The 18,382-nt window shown below is 43.2% G+C and overlaps 1 protein-coding gene across 1 annotated transcript in view; it reads left to right on the top strand.

Moving 5' to 3' along the window:
• Positions 1 to 18,382, top strand: part of ENTREP2 (endosomal transmembrane epsin interactor 2) — a gene marked incomplete at its 5' end in the record, with an annotated part of 641,425 nt that overhangs the window by 538,467 nt on the left and 84,576 nt on the right. Inside the window, one exon of the mRNA XM_012554457.2 lies at positions 13,340 to 13,474. Coding sequence (XP_012409911.2) covers positions 13,340 to 13,474 — 135 coding nt within the window. The remainder of the gene's footprint in view (positions 1 to 13,339; positions 13,475 to 18,382) is intronic.

The following is an 18,382-nucleotide window of genomic DNA, read 5'->3' as shown; positions in this document are numbered from 1 at the left end:
CCTCTCGGCCCCCTCAGGACAGGCCTCCTCTCGGCCCCCTCAGGACAGGCCTCTTCTCAGCCCCTTCAGAACAGGGCTCCTCTTGGCCGTGCACACCCCTTCTTGGCGTGCATGCCACTGGGCTCTTTCTCTTGGGCTGGGCCTCCAGCCATCTTCAGTGTTACAGCCCGTGGCCCAGGTTATAGCACTTTCAGCCCCACTGGCCAGCCTCTGCTGGAAGGTGCTCAGCTCTCTCTCCCTCTCTCTCCTTCTCTCTTCTGTTCTCTTCTTGCTTTGTCTCCTTGCCTCTGACCATCTCTGTGGGGTTGGTTTCTTATATAGGCAAGTGGTTCAGTCATTTTGGGTGAATTTTCAAGCCACTATTTGCATAATAACTGACTAATCCCCTCACTGGACTAAACTGACCAGTTCCCTCTTTGGACCACAAGTGGCTCCATCTATTTGCATAATAACTGCCATTTTCTGCCAGCAGGGACTGTCTTCTTCCCTGGGTAACTGTAACAAGCTTCTCCAAAGAACTAGGGCAACGGTAACAAGGCAGCTGTAACTGCTCCTCAGGGCTTAGGGGAAAAAACCTCCCAAGCTGGTGTTTTGGTTTTATGCTTTTTTTTTTTTTTTTCCTTTTCCCAGAATCAAAGCGAAAGGCCACATAAAGGAACTCATTTTACCAGAGAGGAGAACTCATTTCCTCAATTTGAAAAAAAGCACAAAAATAAAATCCCACAGCTAACATTATACTTCATCTTGAAAGGTTGAATGCTTTCGACTTAAGATCAGAAACAAGACAAGTCTGCTTTTTTGTTTATTCAACAAAATGATATAAGTTCTAGATGGTGCAAAAGGCAAGAAAGGAAGTAAAAGGCATAAAGATCAGAAAGAAAGAAATACAGCTTACCCTATTTGCAGATGTCATGATTGTCTATGTAGAAAATCCCAAGGTATCTAAAAAAAAAAAAACCTTCTAGAACTAACTGTGACTTCAGCAAGGTCGCAGTATACAAGATAAACACAGCTGTGTGTTGTTTTTAATATTATATTGTATTTATATTATCAATGAATACATGAACACTGATATTAAAAATACAATATTATTTAAAATCATTTAAAAATATTACATAGCTGTATATATAGCAAACATATTGTCTTAGTCATCTAGCACTGCTATAACAGAAATACCACAAGTGGATGGCTTTAGCAAAGAGAAGTTTCTCTCACAGTCCAGTAGGCTAGAAGTCCAAATTCAGGGTGCTGACTCCAGGGGAAGGCTTTCTCTCTGTGTCGGCTCTGGAGGAAGGTCCTTGTCATCAGTCTTCTCTTGGTCTCGGAGCATCTCAGCACAGGAACCTCAGGTCCAAAGGATGTGCTCTGGTCCCAGTGCTGCTTTCTTGGTGGTATGAGGTCCCCATGTCTCTCTGCTCACTTCTCTCTTTTATATTTCAAAAGAGATTGGCTTAAGACACTATCTAATCTTGTAGTCCTCATCAATATAACTGCCACTAATCCACCTTATTACATCATAGTGATCACATTTACAACACATAGGGAAATCACACGAGGCCACAAAATGGTAGACAACCACACAACCCTGGGAACCAAGACCTAGCCAAGCCGAAAACATTTTCGGGGGACACAGTTCAGTCCATGATACATGTACAGGACTTGTATGCTGAAAACTATACAGCACTGATGAAAGAGGTCAAAGAATATCAAAGTGTAAGGAGAGATACACCATGTTCTATACCAAAAAGAATTAGTTACTACGCCAAAAATAATTAGTCGACTTTCAACCATTTCAGGAGGTAGCATATAATCAAGAACTGATGGTACTGAAGGAAGAAGTCCATGCTGCCCTGAAGGGAATGACGAAAAACAAGGCTTCAGGAATTGAATGATTGAGATGTTTCAACAAACTGATGCAACACTGGAGGTGCTCACTTGCCTCTGCCAAGAAATTTGGAAGACAGCTTTGTGGCCAACCGACTGGAAGAGATCCATATTTGTGTCCATTCCAAATAAAGGTGATCAACAGAATGTGGAAATTACTGAACAATATCATCAATATCACAGACAGGTAAAATTTTGCCGAAGATCATTCAAAAGCGATTGCAGCAGTACATGGACAGGGAAGTGCCAGAAGCTCAAGCTGAATTCAGAAGAGGACATGGAATGAGGGATATCATTGCTGATGCTGAATGATGATGAATCTTGGCTGAAAGCAGAGTATACCAGAAAGATGTTTACCTGTGTTTTATTGACTATGCAAAAACATTCTACTGTGTGGAGCATAACAAATTTTGGATAACATTGTGAAGAATGGGAATTCCAGAACACTTAATTGTGCTCATGAAGAACCTGTACATAGACCAAGAGGCAGTTGTTCAGACAGAACAAGGGGATACTGCATGGTTAAAAGTTAGGAAAGGTTGTATCCTTTCACCATACTTACTCAATTTGTATGCTGAGCAAATAATGCAAGAAGCTGGACTATATGAAAAAGAATTCGGAATCAGGATTGGAGGAAGACTAGTTAACAACCTGTGATATGAAGATGACACAGTCTTGCTTGCAGAAAGGGAAGAGGACTTGAAGCACTTATGATGAAGATCAAAGACTACAGCCTTCAGTATGGGTTACACCTCAACATAAAGAAAACAGAAATTCTCACAACTGAACCAATAAAGAGAAAAGTTTGAAGTTGTCAAGAATTTCATTTTACTGGATCCACAATCAATGTCCACGGAAGCAGCTGTCTAGAAATCAGATGACATTTTGTATTGGGCAAATCTGCTGCAAAAGACCTCTTTCAAGTGTTGAAAAGCAAAGATGTCACTTTGAGGACTAAAGTGTGCCTGACCCAAGTCGTGGTATCTTCGATCACACCGTATGCGTGCAGAAGCTGGACAATGAATAAGGAAGACTGAAGAAGAATTGATGCCTTTGAATTGTGGTGTTGGTGAAGGATATTAAATATGCTGTGGACTTCCAGAAGAACAAACAAATCTGTCTGGGAAGGAAGGATGACAAGACTTAGTCTGAGGTACTTTGGTCCTGTTATCAGGAGGGACCAGTCCCTAGAGAAGGACATCATGTTTGGTAAAATACCGGGTTAGCTAAAAAGAGGAAGACCATTGACAAGGTGGATTGCCACAATGGCTGCAACAGTGGGCTCAAACAGCAAGGATTGTGAGGGTAGTGTAGGACTGGGCAGTGTTTTGTTCTGTTGTACATAGGGTCGCTATGAGTCAGAACCATCTTGATGGCACCTGACAACAACAACATCAACAACAGCTCTGCCAGAGATGTTGATAAGAGAATGAAAAGACAGACTTCACACTGGGAGAAAATATTTGCAAATGACATATCTGACAGAATAGTATCTAGAACATATGAAGAACTTTCCAATCTCAAAGTAAAAAAATCAAACAATTCAATTAGAAAATGGGCAAAAGACATGAACAGACATTTCACCAAAGAGGATATAGAGATGGCAAATCTACATATGGAAAGATGTTCAACATCATTAGCCGTTGTTGTGTGCCATTGAGTAGATCCCAACTCGTAGTGAAATGTAAATTAAAACCACAACGAGGTTTTCCTACACATCTATCAGTATGGCAAAAATAAAAGTAGTAACAACACCAAATGATGGTAAGCATGTGGAGAAACTGGATCACTCATCTACTGGTGGTGGGAACGTAAAATGGTCCAGCCACTCTGGAAAAGTTTGGGAGTTTTTTTATAAAACTAAGCATGTAATTAGCATCTGACCCAACGATTACATTCTTAGGCATTTGTCCCAGAGGAATGGAAACTTGTACATAAATGTTCATAGCACCTTTATCTGAAATAGCCAAAATTTTATCATGTTTCCTTTTTTCATCTTCTCGATGTAATTATATGACCAGCTTTGGTTGAACCACTTTTCAGCAATTAATGTAATAATGTAAAACTATTACTTTGACTATTATTCAGTTAAGCCATATACTATGTATAATTTTTGTTTTTTATCCTGAAATTATTGTTTTATTTTGTTGCTTATTGTCCTGTGTTCTTGTCACTCGTTCACCCTAACACTCCTCAAGAGAACTGCAAATCTCTCCTGAACATCATCCTCCCGTTGAGGTGTTCTGTCAGGTTTATCTACCTCCTGGAGACAGTTCCTTGAGATTCTGTCTCCTGTTTCAATCTGCACTAGCCAATCTATAGGCAGTTTCTATATTTGTCATGCTAGGACATTCTTTTTCCATCCTCCCAGGAATTCATTTCTCTCTCTCCTGTCTTAGGTCCCCTTTTTTCCTTTCTTCTTGGCTTACTCCCTTATTTGGGGGCAGTAACTCCTCCAGTACTTTTCTGGCTAAAATTCAAAAGACTGAAACTCTCAGGTGTAAGCAAGGATGTGGAGCAGTGGGAACCCTTGTACAATGCTGATAGGTGTGTAAGTTGACACCACTGCTTTGGCAGATGGTTAGGCACTGTCTACTGCTGTTGACGATCGCCAGGGACCCAACAGCTATATTCGCATATGTGTGGTATATATTCACCCAGTGGAAATGTGCGCACATATGTACCAAGAGACAACTATAGGATGTACTTCCTTACTCTTAATTGCCCCAAATTGGCAACAACAATCCAAATATCTATCAGCAAGAGAATACGTATATAAATGGTAACATGTTTATGCAACGTAATATCATTTAGCAGTGAGCGTGAATAAGTTACAGCTTCACACAATGACAAAAGAGTCCAGATACTAAAAATATTGTATGATTCCATTTATATTAAGTTAGAAAAACAGGCAAAAACTAAACCATTGTATAAATGGTAAAAACTATAAAGACAAAAGAATGAAAGTGATTACCCAAACAGTGAGAAAAGTGACGGGCTTTGGTTGAGTGGAGGGGAGCAGCAGTGAGCGGGGGATGAGGGACCTTCTAGGGGCTGGCTGTGGGTGCATGGGTGCTTGTCTGGCAATACAATGTACATGTTTGTTCTGTGCACTTTTTGTATATGTGTTACGTTTCACAATATAAATGGTTTAAAAAATGAGCAAAAGATACGAACAACCCTGACTCCCAAAATGAAATACTATTTTATTACCCACCATATGGACAAAAATTTGTAAGTCTGACATTACCAAACATTGGTTAGGATATGGAGCAATTTGAACTATCACACCCTGTTGGTGGGAGTATAATTTATTTGAACACTTCTGTCATGGATTGAATTGTGTCCCCAAAAATATCTGTCAACTTGACTGGGTCATGATTCCCAGTATTGTATGATTGTGTACCATTTTGTAATCTGATGTGATTTCCTTATATGTTGTAAACTCTATTACTATGATGTAATAAGATGGATTAGTGGCAGTTATACTGATGAGGTATACAAGATTAGATAGTGTCTTAAGCCAATCTCTTTTGAGATATAAAAGAGAGAAGCAAGCAGAGACACGTGGGAACCTCATACCACCAAGAAAGCAATGCTGGGAGCAGAGCATGTCCTTTGGACCTAAAGTTCCTGAGCAGCGAGGCTCCCAAACCGAGGGAAGATTGATGATATGGACTTTCCTCCAGAGCCGACAGAGAAAGTATTGCCTTGTAGCTGACCCTGAATTTGGACTTGTAGCCTACTGGACTGTGAGAGAATAAACTTTCTCTTTGTTAAAGCCATCCATTTGTGGTATTTCTGTTATAGCAGCGCTAGATGACTAAGACAACTTCTAAGCAGTTTAGCCTTACCTAGTAAAGTTGTGTATGCACGTGCTGTAGGGCACAGCAGTTCTACTCCTTGATGTACATCTGGAGAAACTCTTGCCTGCATGCACCAGAATATATTCACGTCAATACTGTTCACAATAGCAAAAGATTGGAGACAGCGTAAATGTCCATGAGCAGGAGAACGGATATATGCGTTGTGGGGAATTCCTATCATGGAATAATGTACAGCAATATGAATAAATTAACCACCACTCTTCATTCACATTAGTTCATTTCAAAAATATTACATTGAATAAAAGAAGCAAACCATATAAAAATATATACAGTATGATTCTAATTTTAAAGTTCAAAACCAGATAAAAGTAAAATATATAATATTTAGGGATGCCTGGATATGTGTCAAGACAAAAAATGAAAACAAGGGAATGATTGACACAAAATTCAGGATAGTAGCTCCTTCTTGGTGAGGGAAAGCGGGTGTGCGATCAGGAAGGGGCCTAGAGGCTTCTAAAGGTGTGGCCGTTCTGTTTCTAAGTTGGGTGATACCTACTTGGGGTTTATTTTATGATTCTTTGAACTGAACACTTAAATTTTGTTGTTGTTGTTAGTTGTCCTCAAGTCAGTTCCAACTCATGGCAACCTCACATGTGCAGAATAGAATTGCTCCATAGAATTTCCAAGGCTAGGATCTTTCAGAAGCAAATTTCCAGGCCTGTCTTCCAAGATACCTCTGGGTGGGTTTGAACTGCCAACCTTTCGGCTGCTAGTCAAGTGCTTAACCATTTACACTACCCAGGGATCCTTAATTATGTTTTAGACTCTTCTACAAGAATTTCATAATAAAAAAATGAAAGACAAACTTTCATATTAAGTGCAAGGCACAGATGAAAAAATGGTATGATCCTATTTTAATTTGAACATCCTCAAACATTAACAATAGTTATCACAGAGTAGAGGGAGTGTGCTTACAGGTGATTTTCTTGCTGCTTTGTTAATTTGCTATTTCTGTTTGTAATCAGAAAAAGAAATTACAATAAACGTTGAACTAAAACGCCAATAAAGAAAAGAAAAAGGATCCCTCCCCCAAATGTCTCCATGGAACAGCTTGGAATAGTGGAATTAGCAACTCACCCGGGATTCTGGTAGACCAGTCTTATCCCTGTTCCCTGGGTGTCATCTCATCCTTTCAGGCTAGAGCAAGAATGTTCCCCGTGCTGACTTTGCACCAGACCCTGCTCTCAGTGTGTACTGGTACCATACTCTGCGCTGGAGCCAGTCAGAGGTGCAGACAGCTGTACCCTCAAGAGCTCACTGTCCAGTGGAGAGAGGTGTGAGCAAACGAAGGATCCTGGGGCTTTAGGAAAATGGTGCTGCCCACACTGATGGAGGGGACAGAGTCGGGGGACAAAGAAAGGAAGTTTGGTAAGGATGCGTTTGAGCCACGTTTTCTGGATGTCAGGCTCAGCAAGCAGAGAGGGCTGGAGGGTCAAAGATGCCTTCTCGACAGTTTAGGGAGATGTGAGCCAGGGCTCAGAATCCTCGCTAAGATGTTCTCCCTCTGGCACCTCTCTGTTCTCTGATAGCCAGTTAGGCAATTTCCCCCGGTGATGTCTGCCAACTCGTTTAGTAAACCAATGTTCGTAAAAATGAGGCTTCTTAGCATGCACTGCTCATCTTCTAGAAGTGTTTGACGCAACTTAATTTCCTTGTCGCCAAAACTGCATCTGATTCCATCTGTGGGTCTTGCCTGTCACGTGGGTGGCAATACAGCTCCTAGGAAATTGCTGGGTCGTGCATTCACTTACGTAAGTGGTGGCTGATGCTGAGGCATTGCCTGAGGCATTATATAGTAGCTAAAGTACATTTTCCCTGATTATAGACTCTTAACTCCTCAACCAGAAATCCTGATGTGTCCTCTGTGCAAAAACTGCCGGGTCCAGAACACTGTTGAAGGCAAGGTGTTCACCTGGAGCAGTCCCCCAGCTCTGGGACCACAGCCTTGCCGGTGTCCTCCCAGGTGGCTCACAGGGCTAGCCCGGTGCTCCTGATGGGCAAGCGTACTTTGTACGAGCTATCCTTCCCCTTTTTTTTTTTTTTCATCTTTGTTTTACATTTTAAAGATTCCACCTTTTATGTTATTTACCTTTTAAAAGTTGGCCTTGAGAGTCATAACCCTTCTTTTCCAATTTATTAAGACCTGAGATGACTTTTCCAATAACACAGGAATGGAGATATGGGTAACCATGGCCATTGGCCTTTGCATAACCCCCGCTTCCCTGCAGCAGCAGTCCCAGCACCACATTCTCCCCAGGGCCCTGGCTGGCTGGCCGGCTGGCCAAGGACTTGCCCAGAGCACATGTGAGGGCCAGGAGCCAAAGCCCAACTGTTGCACGTGGGGCCCTGTGTTCTGAAGGGTCTGTGAGTTCTCAGGCATTCCTGCCTGTTGCCAAGTGAGACGAGCTGCGAGGATGCTGTACAGAGTGGTACCGCCTGTGTCTCCCAGTCTGGCATCAGTTATGCCTCTCTGGGGGGTGTCCTTACGGCTCCTTTACCTGGGCGCCATGGTCAGTCTGGACTGCAGCCCGGAGACCGGAGACATCTCTAAAAGTTTTAAGCCTGCAGACGCAACTCACAACTCTGTACATATTCGCTGCTGCAGGTGGGGTAGTTGAGGCCTGAAGTGAACTGCTAATGTGGCTCCTGCAGGTTCATCTCTCCTCCTGGCCTACGGCCTTCCGCCCACAGGCCTCCTCCTCCCGCCTGTATGCAGACTTGCAGACTCACGACAGGGACAGTCCTGGAGACCCAAGTGGTCCTGCCAGCACCACTTACTCTAACAATAGTAATCATCTTAGAAGATTGAATTAAAGAGTAAAAAAGAAACGGAAAGGATAACTACTCAAAGGTTAATACAGGTGATGATTTGGCCTGCGGCTGTCCCTTTTTATTCCTCTTTTCTGAAGTCTTCCTTCGTGTGTGTGTAATAGCAGTAAGTATGGAGGACTAAGGGACAGTGGTAGATCAGTAGCAGAATTCTCACTGTCCATGCAGGAGACTGGATTTGATTCCTGACCAGTGCACCTCATGCACAGCCAGCACCCGTCTGTCAGTGGAAGCTTGCAGGTTGCTGTGATGCTGAACAGATTTCAGCAGATTTCAGACTAAGACTGACTAGGAAGAAAGGCCTGGTGATCTACTTCCAAAAGTCAGCCAATGAAAACGCTATGGATCATAGTGGTCCAATCTGTAACTGATCATGAGGATGGTACAGGACTGGGCAATGTTTCGTTCCTTTATGCATGAGGTCACTATGAATTGGGTCAACTCAACAGCAGCTGTCAACAACAACATTGTCTCAGGCTGCGTTCTCTAGAGAAGCAAAACCAATGAAGCATATGTGTATATATATATATATAGAGAGAGAGAGAGAGAGAGAGATTTATCTCAAGGTAATGGCTCATGTGGTTCTAGAAGCTGGCGAGTCCCAAGTCTGTGGGTCAGGTGTCAGTCTGGAGGCTTCTCCTGACTCATGTAGCTGCGGGGGCTGACAAACCCAAGATCAGCAGGCTCCGGTCCCAAGAACTGGAGGTCAGATGATGAAGAGCAGGATGCAGGATCCAGAGCTAACAAAAGCCAGTGAGCTTTGCCAGAATGTCCATATACATTGGATGCAGGCCACACCCCTGAGGAAACTCCCCTTACAACTGATTGGCTGATCACATCAGAGCACATCACGGAGATGATTACATTATATCACAGAATGGAGAATAGCTACATCATTACATAACTGCCAAAATACATCATTATGTAACCGCTAAACCACTGAGAATCATGGCCCAGCCAAGCTGATACACAACCGTAACCATCACAAACGTGGAGGACTAACCAGGAATGGGGAAGGAGTAAATGAGGGTGGGTAAGGCTATGTGAATCAGGACTCGAAAAGTGTAGTCCTCATGATGCAGTGGGTTTGCATCAGCCAGGCTTTCTGCAGTAATGCTGCACCACAAGTCCCCCTGGGCCACAGTGACAAGCACTGGCTGTTCATTGCTTCTGCAGCGTGGCTGGGGTGGCTCCACTTCCAGCTGCAGGTTGGGGTCTCAGGTGTCCCGGAGGTCTCCTCTGGGGCCCAGCTGGGGGGGCCAGCATCTCCCTGGGCATGTTCTTCTCATGCTGAAGGTCGGAAGTTCTGGGTTGGGGGAGAGTATGGAAACACAACACGAGATGCCTGTCACTTTTGCCCACACTCCACTGGTGAAGGGGAGTCAGGATGCCCCACCTGGCATCGGCGGGGTGAGGGCTGAGTGTCACTGTCTGTCACAGGTAGAATGATGCAGATATAACTGGGAGAGACAATACGGAGAATTGGGAAAGTGAAACCAGACAACCAATGTTGCCATCAAGTTGATTCTGATTCATAGCGACCCCTTGTGGTACAGAGTAGAACTGCTCCACAGGGTTTTCTTGGCTGTAATTTTTATGGAAGCAGATCACCAGGTCTTTCTTCCACAGTACTGCTGGGTGGGTTCAAACTGCCAACCTTTAGGTGAATAGTCCAGTGCAAATTGTTTGCACCACCCAGGTCCCCCTGCGGAAGTGGAAGGTATGAGGGAAAGGCACTTCTAAAAAACAATTGCAAAAATTGCTATGGCATATATAATTCTGAAATGTATGTATGTAGCCATATATGTGTATACCAAACAAAAACCAATCGGGTTGCTGTTGATTCCAACTCATAGTGACCCTATAGACAGAGCAAAACTGCCCCATAGGATTTCCAAGGCTGTAATCTTCATGGAAGTAGACTGTCACATCTTTTTCCCATGGAGCAGCTGGTGGGTTCGAACTGCTAATCTTTTGGTTAGCAGCTGAGCTCTAACTACTGCTCCACCAGGGATCCTCTTATATGTGTATAGGTACGTGTATGTGTGTGTGTGTGTGTGTGTGTGTGTGTGTAGGTGTATGCATATGTCTATGCATCTATGTGACTGTATGCACACATATTCATATATATAATAAAGCACAGTTACAGGTACTTCTTAGACATAACCAAACATCTCAAGAGATTGGCTTTCTGGGTTGGAAGGATTAGGATCATAGTCTCATAGGACATCTTGGTCAATTGGCATAATATAGTTCATAAAGTTTATGTTCTATATCCTAGTTTGGTGAGTAGTGTCTGCAGTCTTAAAAGCTTGCAAGTAGCCATCTAAGATACAACTATTGGTCTCTAATCATCTGGAGAAAAAGAGAAAGAAGGAAACCAAAGACTCAGAGAAGAAACTAGTCTACAGGACAGATAGCCTACGCGAACCATGGCCTCATTTACCCTGAGACTAGAAGAACTAGATGATGCCTGGCTACCACTACCGACCATTCTAATCAGGGCCACAGTAGGTGGACCCTGATAGAATTTGAGAAAAACGTGGAACAGAATCTCAAATTCCTAAAAACAAACAAATCAAAACAAAACTAAACAAAAAAACCAACCTACTGGACTGGTTGACACTGGAGGACTCCCTAAGACTATTGCCCTGAGATACTCTTCAAACCTTGAACCAAAACCAACCCGAGGTCACCTTGTAGCTAAATAACAAACTGGCTCAAAAAATAATGAATATCACCTGTAAGTACTGGTGCTTCTTTAAAAAAATCACCTATATGAGACCAAATGGTCAACAATTACTTTAAAACAAAGATGAGAATGTAATGGGTCAGGGACACTAAATTAATGGAAACGAAACAACCAGAACAGAAATAATCAGAATGTTCATGCATTCTGAAGAATGTAACCAATGTCACTGAACAATTTGTATAGAAATTGTTGAATGAGAACCTAAACAACTGTGTAAACCTTCACCCAAACATAATAAAATATTATTTAAAAAATTGCAGATACAGATAATAATAGGGAGAATGAAAGAGCCTATAGAAAAATGGTAAAAAGAACTGTGTGTATGTGTTGTTCAGTCCAGTGCAGTTAAGGTTAATGGAAAAAATACGTGGATAAAGGGGTGCCTGCCTCAAATGTGATCAAAGGGCATCTCACCTGCATGGGGGTCCCCAGGCTTTCCATGTCAGACAAGCGCCCAGGTAAAGGGAGCCAGTTCTTCAGATGAAAACCTGCCTATTTCCCACGTCTGGTCTGCGGCATTACCCCACTGCCAGTATTAGGGGTGATGGACATGTTGATACATGAAGGCTTTCTAGCATCACCCTTGGTGATTGTTGATTTAATGAAAGATTATTTGTCACAGTTATAAATGATCAATTAAAAAAAAAAAAAACCCGTTGCCGTCAAGTTGATTTCAACTCATAGTGACCTTATAGGACAGGGTAGAACTGCCCCCATAGGGTTTCCGAGGAGCAGCTGGTGGACTCGAACTGCTGACCTTTTGGTTAGCATCCGTAGCACTTAACCACGGTGCAACCAGGGCCCCAGAATGGTCAATTGCCCATTGCCCATTGCCGTTGAGTCGATTCCGACTCATAGCGACCCTATAGGACAGAGAAGAACTGCCCCATAGAGTTTCCAAGGAGGTGTCTGAAAAAAATTGCACATTGAGTTAGCTGGTTTAAAACATTTATTATTATTATTAAAAAGTAGAGCATCTACTGGTCTAAGGAAAATCATTTGTTTCACATTATGTGCCATTTTAAATAAAATTATAGTCGATTTTACTGATTTCCTTTCTTTATGTAATTTTACGTTTAGACATTACCTTTTAAATTGGAAGAAGCTCTTCCCTATACTGAGAGTTTCTTCATCTCTCCACCAAGATGCTTGAATTGCATTTTTTTCTTTCTATACCAGTTTTGGAGCCCTGGTGGCGCAGCGGTTAAGAGCTCGGGCTGCCAACCAAAAAGTCGACAGTTCTAATCTACCAGCCATTCCTTGGAAACCCCGTGAGGCAGTTCTACTCTGTCCTATATAGGGTCGCTATAAGTTGGAATCTACTCGACAGCAACGGATTTGGTTTGGGGTCTATGCCATTTTTATTTGCTCAACATTTATTGAATATTTACAACTGGTGAGCATTGTGATTATTGTGATGATAAGATATGGGGTTGTCCTCAGGGAGCCCACAGGACAGACAGGGACACAAACAACTGCAGCTTGTTAGATTAGTCTCCAGTAGAGGCAGGGGCAGGAGTGACCTGGCCAGAGAAGAAGCAAACAGCTCTGATAGGGAAACCAGGCAAGGCTTCAAGGAGGAGTTGCAGCTGGGTCTTGAGGGATGAGTAGGAGTTTAATAGGCCATGCAGTGAGACTGGAAGTTTCTGATGGAGTCACAGAGCTCTGATGACTCATCTCCATGCAAAAGTCAATCTGAGTGAGTTTCAGGTTTACTTATTTACTTCTATCTCCTGTAATTCATCTGTAATTCTCAGTAATTTGTAGCTTAGGTTTCTTAACATTTCTTTTGTATTAATTGTTTTTAGAGTAGGTATTTAAAATAGTTCCTAATTGTGTTTTTCATAGCTTCTGTCAACAGAGATAGTTTGGTTTTATTACTAAAAGATGAACAGGCCATTGTCATGCGTTCTTAATCGGGTAGCGCATGGGTCCGCAACAGGGGCAGAATGCCTTTTAATTGTGAGTTCTGTGTTCCTCTGTCTAGATTAAGTTTGACAGTGTCGAGGTGTGCGTCTGCTGTGAAATGCAGCATCAGTCATCCGGCTGCAGCAACCTTGGGGAGACGCTGAAGCTGAACCCGCTGCAGGAAGACTGCAACGCTGTGCGGCTCACGTTGAAGGTGCGGCCAGGGGCACTGCTGGGTCCATGCACTCCATCCCATGTGCGCAGGCGTGCTAGGGAGAGTCACTAGGATGCGCGCATGCTCCTTTCCGTCACTCATTCATCTGGGTAGGTTCAAGGCAAGAGGGAATATCTTTCCCGAGAGCAAGTCAAAGGATTATAGATTTTCATTTGGGAGCTTTTGCTTTCTAGACTTATTTTACATTTTTACCACTCCGTTATCCTGCCTCTGACATTTGTCGATGTGATTCATTCTGCTGCTCTGAACCTTTTTGCTGTCATGCCATCAGGGAACAGAGGGGTATTTGTTATTTTAAAATATATTCGGAGAAAGAAGTTTTATAATCTCCCATGGCAATCCATTCTAGTACATAGCATCTGATTCTTTGAAAATGATATGGAAAAATTGTTCATATTGCTCCTTTTTTTTTTATTCCTACAAGTGTATTTTTTTTCCTGAAAATTAAAATTGGCCGTTTAAAATGTGCATAAGCCATGAACCCACTTCTCCTCTTTTCCCTGAATGAAACTGCACTGAAATTCTTCAGAAAGGTGCCACGGTGGTCAAAGGAACCCTTGGTTGGTGGCCCACGTAAACTGTTTTACAGGTGTAGGGGACTGGAGGCGCCACAGCATGCCACCCTCGCATCTGGGCAAAAAGAGGAGAGTGTTGCTCTCTGGAATGGCTGGCATGTGAGTAGTCTCCCATGGGCGTCAGCGGAGGCCAGTCAGGTGGTGTGCCGGCAAGAAGGACCACTGGTCTGGGTGAGCTTCTGGTTTCTCTGGTCCACCTCAAAACTGGCAGACAAGAGAGGATGCCCAAACACAGAGGATGCACTAATCTACATGGGAAGTGGGCCTGGCTCCCTGGTCCCTCCTGTTTCTCATGGAGGAAAGGTCAAAGTGCAGTGGTCCCGGTAGCCCCCAGAGTGACCAATCCAGCAGAGCCAGAGGACCCAGAACTGCAGCACTCAAGAGCCCATCCTGTTACAGTTGGAGGCATTTCCTGCTGTTCCATATTACTTATGACCACGGTTTATATCCCATGATGTCATGAGGTCTGCACAGGACTCAGTGCTAAAGGCCTCCCGTGGCCTCTCACAGCCCTCCTTGGATGGGAGGTAGGTAGCCATTGCTCACTCTTATGGCTCCTTCTGACAGCTCCCAAGGATGCTGCCTTATCAACCTGGGCAGGTTTGATTTCTATATTTGAAAAACATTACAAATAATAACTCTAACTCATGGCGACCCCAAGTGCATCAGAGTGGAACTGTGCTCCATAGGGTTTCAATGGCTGATTTTCGAAGGTAGACTACCAGTCCTTTCTTCTGAGGTGCTAATGGATGGATTGGAACCGCCAGCCATTCAGTTAATGTGTTGTGCCACCCAGGGAATCCAACATAGTAGAGGGAATTATAATTAAAATGTTCAATCACCTACCCCCTCGAAGAGCTGACAAATCCCAGGGGGCAGATTTCAGGCCTGGAGGCTGCTTGAGTGTGCACTGCTCCATGGATGGGTTGGGGGTCTTTGGCCTATGCCCCCAAGGCAGGCTTTGGAGTTCTCCTTGACATGTTCACTGAGTGGGACACCTCCCAGGACCTGTCTTCATGAACCTCCAAATCTGAGAGGTGACTGTGGCTTGAAAGGTAACAGTGGTGTTGGAACACCTATGCTGTCTCTGGGAATGCAGGCCCTGTGGTCCACCCTTGGTCACTGTACTGGTACTCTGACAAGAAAACCACGGGGCTAGAATGGAATGGGAGTGATGCACATTGGCGTCAAGAAGTTCAAGTCAAGGCTAGGGAGCTAGACGGATGGCTCATCCCCATGGATGTTCACATTAAATTGCCCAGGATGATGATAAGAGTTGACAGCAGAAGAAAGACTCCAACCAACTTCTTAATGAACTTGTTAGAAACCCATAGCAAGTAGAAGTAGGGACTGTCAGAGCTGATGGTATGGGGCTCAGAATTTCTGATTGAGGTCTGGAAGTAGCAGCAGTGACTCAGGCTTTAGGCAAATGAGCAGGCTGCCCCCTAAGGGCTTGCAAAGGGAGTAGTGGCCTTGCAGGGAGCTGAGTTTGACAGAGTAATGTTATGCGCATTGAATATAATCATAAAATAATTGGGCTTGCATTTTATGTGCCTTTATTATTATTTCATTTTTCTAGTAATTTGTTTTTATTGTATTTTTTGTAAAAGTATTGGTACATGTTATGGATTGAATCGTGTCCCCCTAAAATGTGTGTCAACTTGGTTAGGCCATGGTTCCTAGTATTGTATGGTTGTCTTCCATTTTGTGATCTGATAAAATTATCCATGTTCTTTTCCATTTTCTACATCCTAAGCAGAACCTGGAATTCATTAACCATAATACCATATATAATTTTTTGACCTGGGCATAGAATTCTTGAGGGATACTCTCCTTTTTTTTCCTTAAGGATTCATAAATGGTGTGCCATTCTTTTGGCACTGAATATTGCTGTAGGGAAAATCTTGAAGTCAGCCTAACATTTTCTGCCGTTTAGGTATTTGGTGTCATTAACGACCTTTAAAAATATTTCTAGCTCTTCAACTTCTCCTTACATGGTAAGATTGTACTTCCTAGTCCCTTTATTGTTACTTAGGGCCATGTGGGCAGAAATTACATGTATCATTTCCAAGATGCAGCATGTAGCTTGGGGTGAGCTTCTCCAGTGCTCTCTTGACCTCTGGCACAGTAAGTGGCAGATTATAGATGGTGGCTGCCCCATCAGCCTGGGCAACTGCATTGAGCTGAGCCCCCTGTAGCTCGCCCACACTGGACATGTAGCATGAGGAGAAATAAAGTTCTATTGTTTTAACCCCCTGAGATTTGGGGGATATTTGTTACCACAGCATAACCTAGTCCATCCTGTCTGACACAAGACAGCTTTTTTTATTTTTATCCAGATGCCAATAGTAGTCTTAAATTATCAGATCCATTAACCTCATTTCATATTGATCAATCTTAATCACTTGTTCCATAGTACACAGTGTGTGCCCTTTCAACCTGTGAATTTGCATCTTGCTTTATAGCTTTCTTGAACTCTAGATTTGAATTTTTTCTGTTTTCTTTTTCTGCATCTCTGTGCATTTCTTGGACCACTTTTATCTGTTTTTCATAACTATCATTTTTCTCTCAGATTTTTAAAACTCTTCCTTTTTCATTTGCTTTCGCTCATTTTTTGTAAAGCCTCTCCTCCTAGCTACTTTTTCTGTGGTGAGTGTTCTCGTTTTGCCCAGCTTTCTGTGCAGTCTTGAGTTTTGGCAGTTCACTTTTCGACTTCCTCTTTCCCTTGTACCTCTCTGTGTTCAGCTCTCACATCACAGCTGCCTTGCACTGTGGTTGCTCACAGTGCCACCTACAGATGTCTCGAGCTAATTAATTACCGTAGGGTTTTCAGTGTGCTTTACATTTCTTACATCTCTCTCTGAAGTGTATGAATACTGCAAAGCATTAAAGTGAATTCCTCACCCGAAAGCACTGACTCTGTATCCAGCACTTTGCCCTGTGTTAATAGACTTTAGCTTAATTAAGATTGTGTACTTCCTTTGCAGAAATATAAGTATTTCTGCCTCTGAGATTCATATGGGTCTGTGTGCCATGTTACCTAGTTTTTGAATAACTAGTGGTACAGTAATTTTTAATATAATCATTATTCTTCAAAAGTCGTTAAAGCCAAGCTGTGCTTGATGGCTTCCCTGCAGTGAAGGGTCTCCCTCCACCGGGGACCTGGTGTTGCTCTCCTGGTACTATTAAACACGTGGGCACCAGAGTGGAAGTTGAGTCACTCTGGGAAAAGGCTACTCTGCTCATCTGCACAGATTTCCATGGGAGCTGTCGCCTATAGGCCCCAATGCAAAGACCAAACTAGTTGTCATGGATCCACTCTGACTCATGGCGACCCCACGTGTGTCAGAGTAGAACACAGGGTTTTCAACGGCTGCTTTTTCAGAAGTAGATCACCAGGCCTTTTTCTGAGGCGCCTCTGAAAAAAAAAAACCAAACCTGTTGCCATTGAGTCGATTCTGACTCATAACGACCCTATGGCGCCTCTGGGTGGACTCAAACCACCAACCTTTCGGTTAGCAACTGAGCACTTTAACCATTTGCACCACCCAGGGGAAGGACTACTCCTACAGGCCTCAGAGCTTGCAGATATTCTTGGCACTTAGCAAAAGAGGGAGCTAAGGAAATGTTACTTTGATTAGTTCTTGCTGCCTCTTTTTTGATCAGCAATTAGAGCTGTTTCATTGATCTTTTACATCGTCTGACTTGAGGCTCTATTTATCTGATTAGTAATACTCTGCATCTAAGGTTCCATATTAAATTATGGATTAGCCATGCTTTGTTTCTAATGAGCTCAGTTTATGCTGGGGAAATCCCATATAATTGGCTTGGAAATTAAAGCCCTTTTGATTATAGTTGTGCTTGAGTTAAGTGATACTGACTTAATGAGATTGTCTAACTACTTACTTACTGCTTTGCTGCCACCAGCACCACATCCTACCTCCACCAGCACCTGGAAGGTTACACAGGCACAGCCCAGCATCAGTTTAAAAAAAAAAGCAAAAGCCGATCTTGTTCTTGGCTGATGAGGAACAATATACATTTGGCGCCAGAAGATGGTGCAGACATTGCTTCGCTAGTCCCTCAGATTGTCTTTCTGTGGTTTGGATACTACTTCCCCCTCTCTCTTGACCAGCCCTTCCGAACCACCCCACTCCTGGACTCTCACCTTCTTCAGCAGAGAGCCTGTCGGGCAAACAGGCCTCTCTCGAGGGTATTGATAGTGTATTCAGCCTGATGCCTCATGTCATGTTAAAATCCTGCTGTTCTGTGCTACCAGGATGAGGGCAGGACAAAGGGCATGGGGAGAGGG

This window comes from Trichechus manatus, unplaced genomic scaffold (assembly GCF_000243295.1).
Source record: "Trichechus manatus latirostris isolate Lorelei unplaced genomic scaffold, TriManLat1.0 scaffold00019, whole genome shotgun sequence".
Classification (NCBI taxonomy): Eukaryota; Metazoa; Chordata; class Mammalia; order Sirenia; family Trichechidae; genus Trichechus; species Trichechus manatus.
Note: the sequence above shows the minus strand (reverse complement) of the source record. Positions and strands in the feature narration are given on the sequence as shown.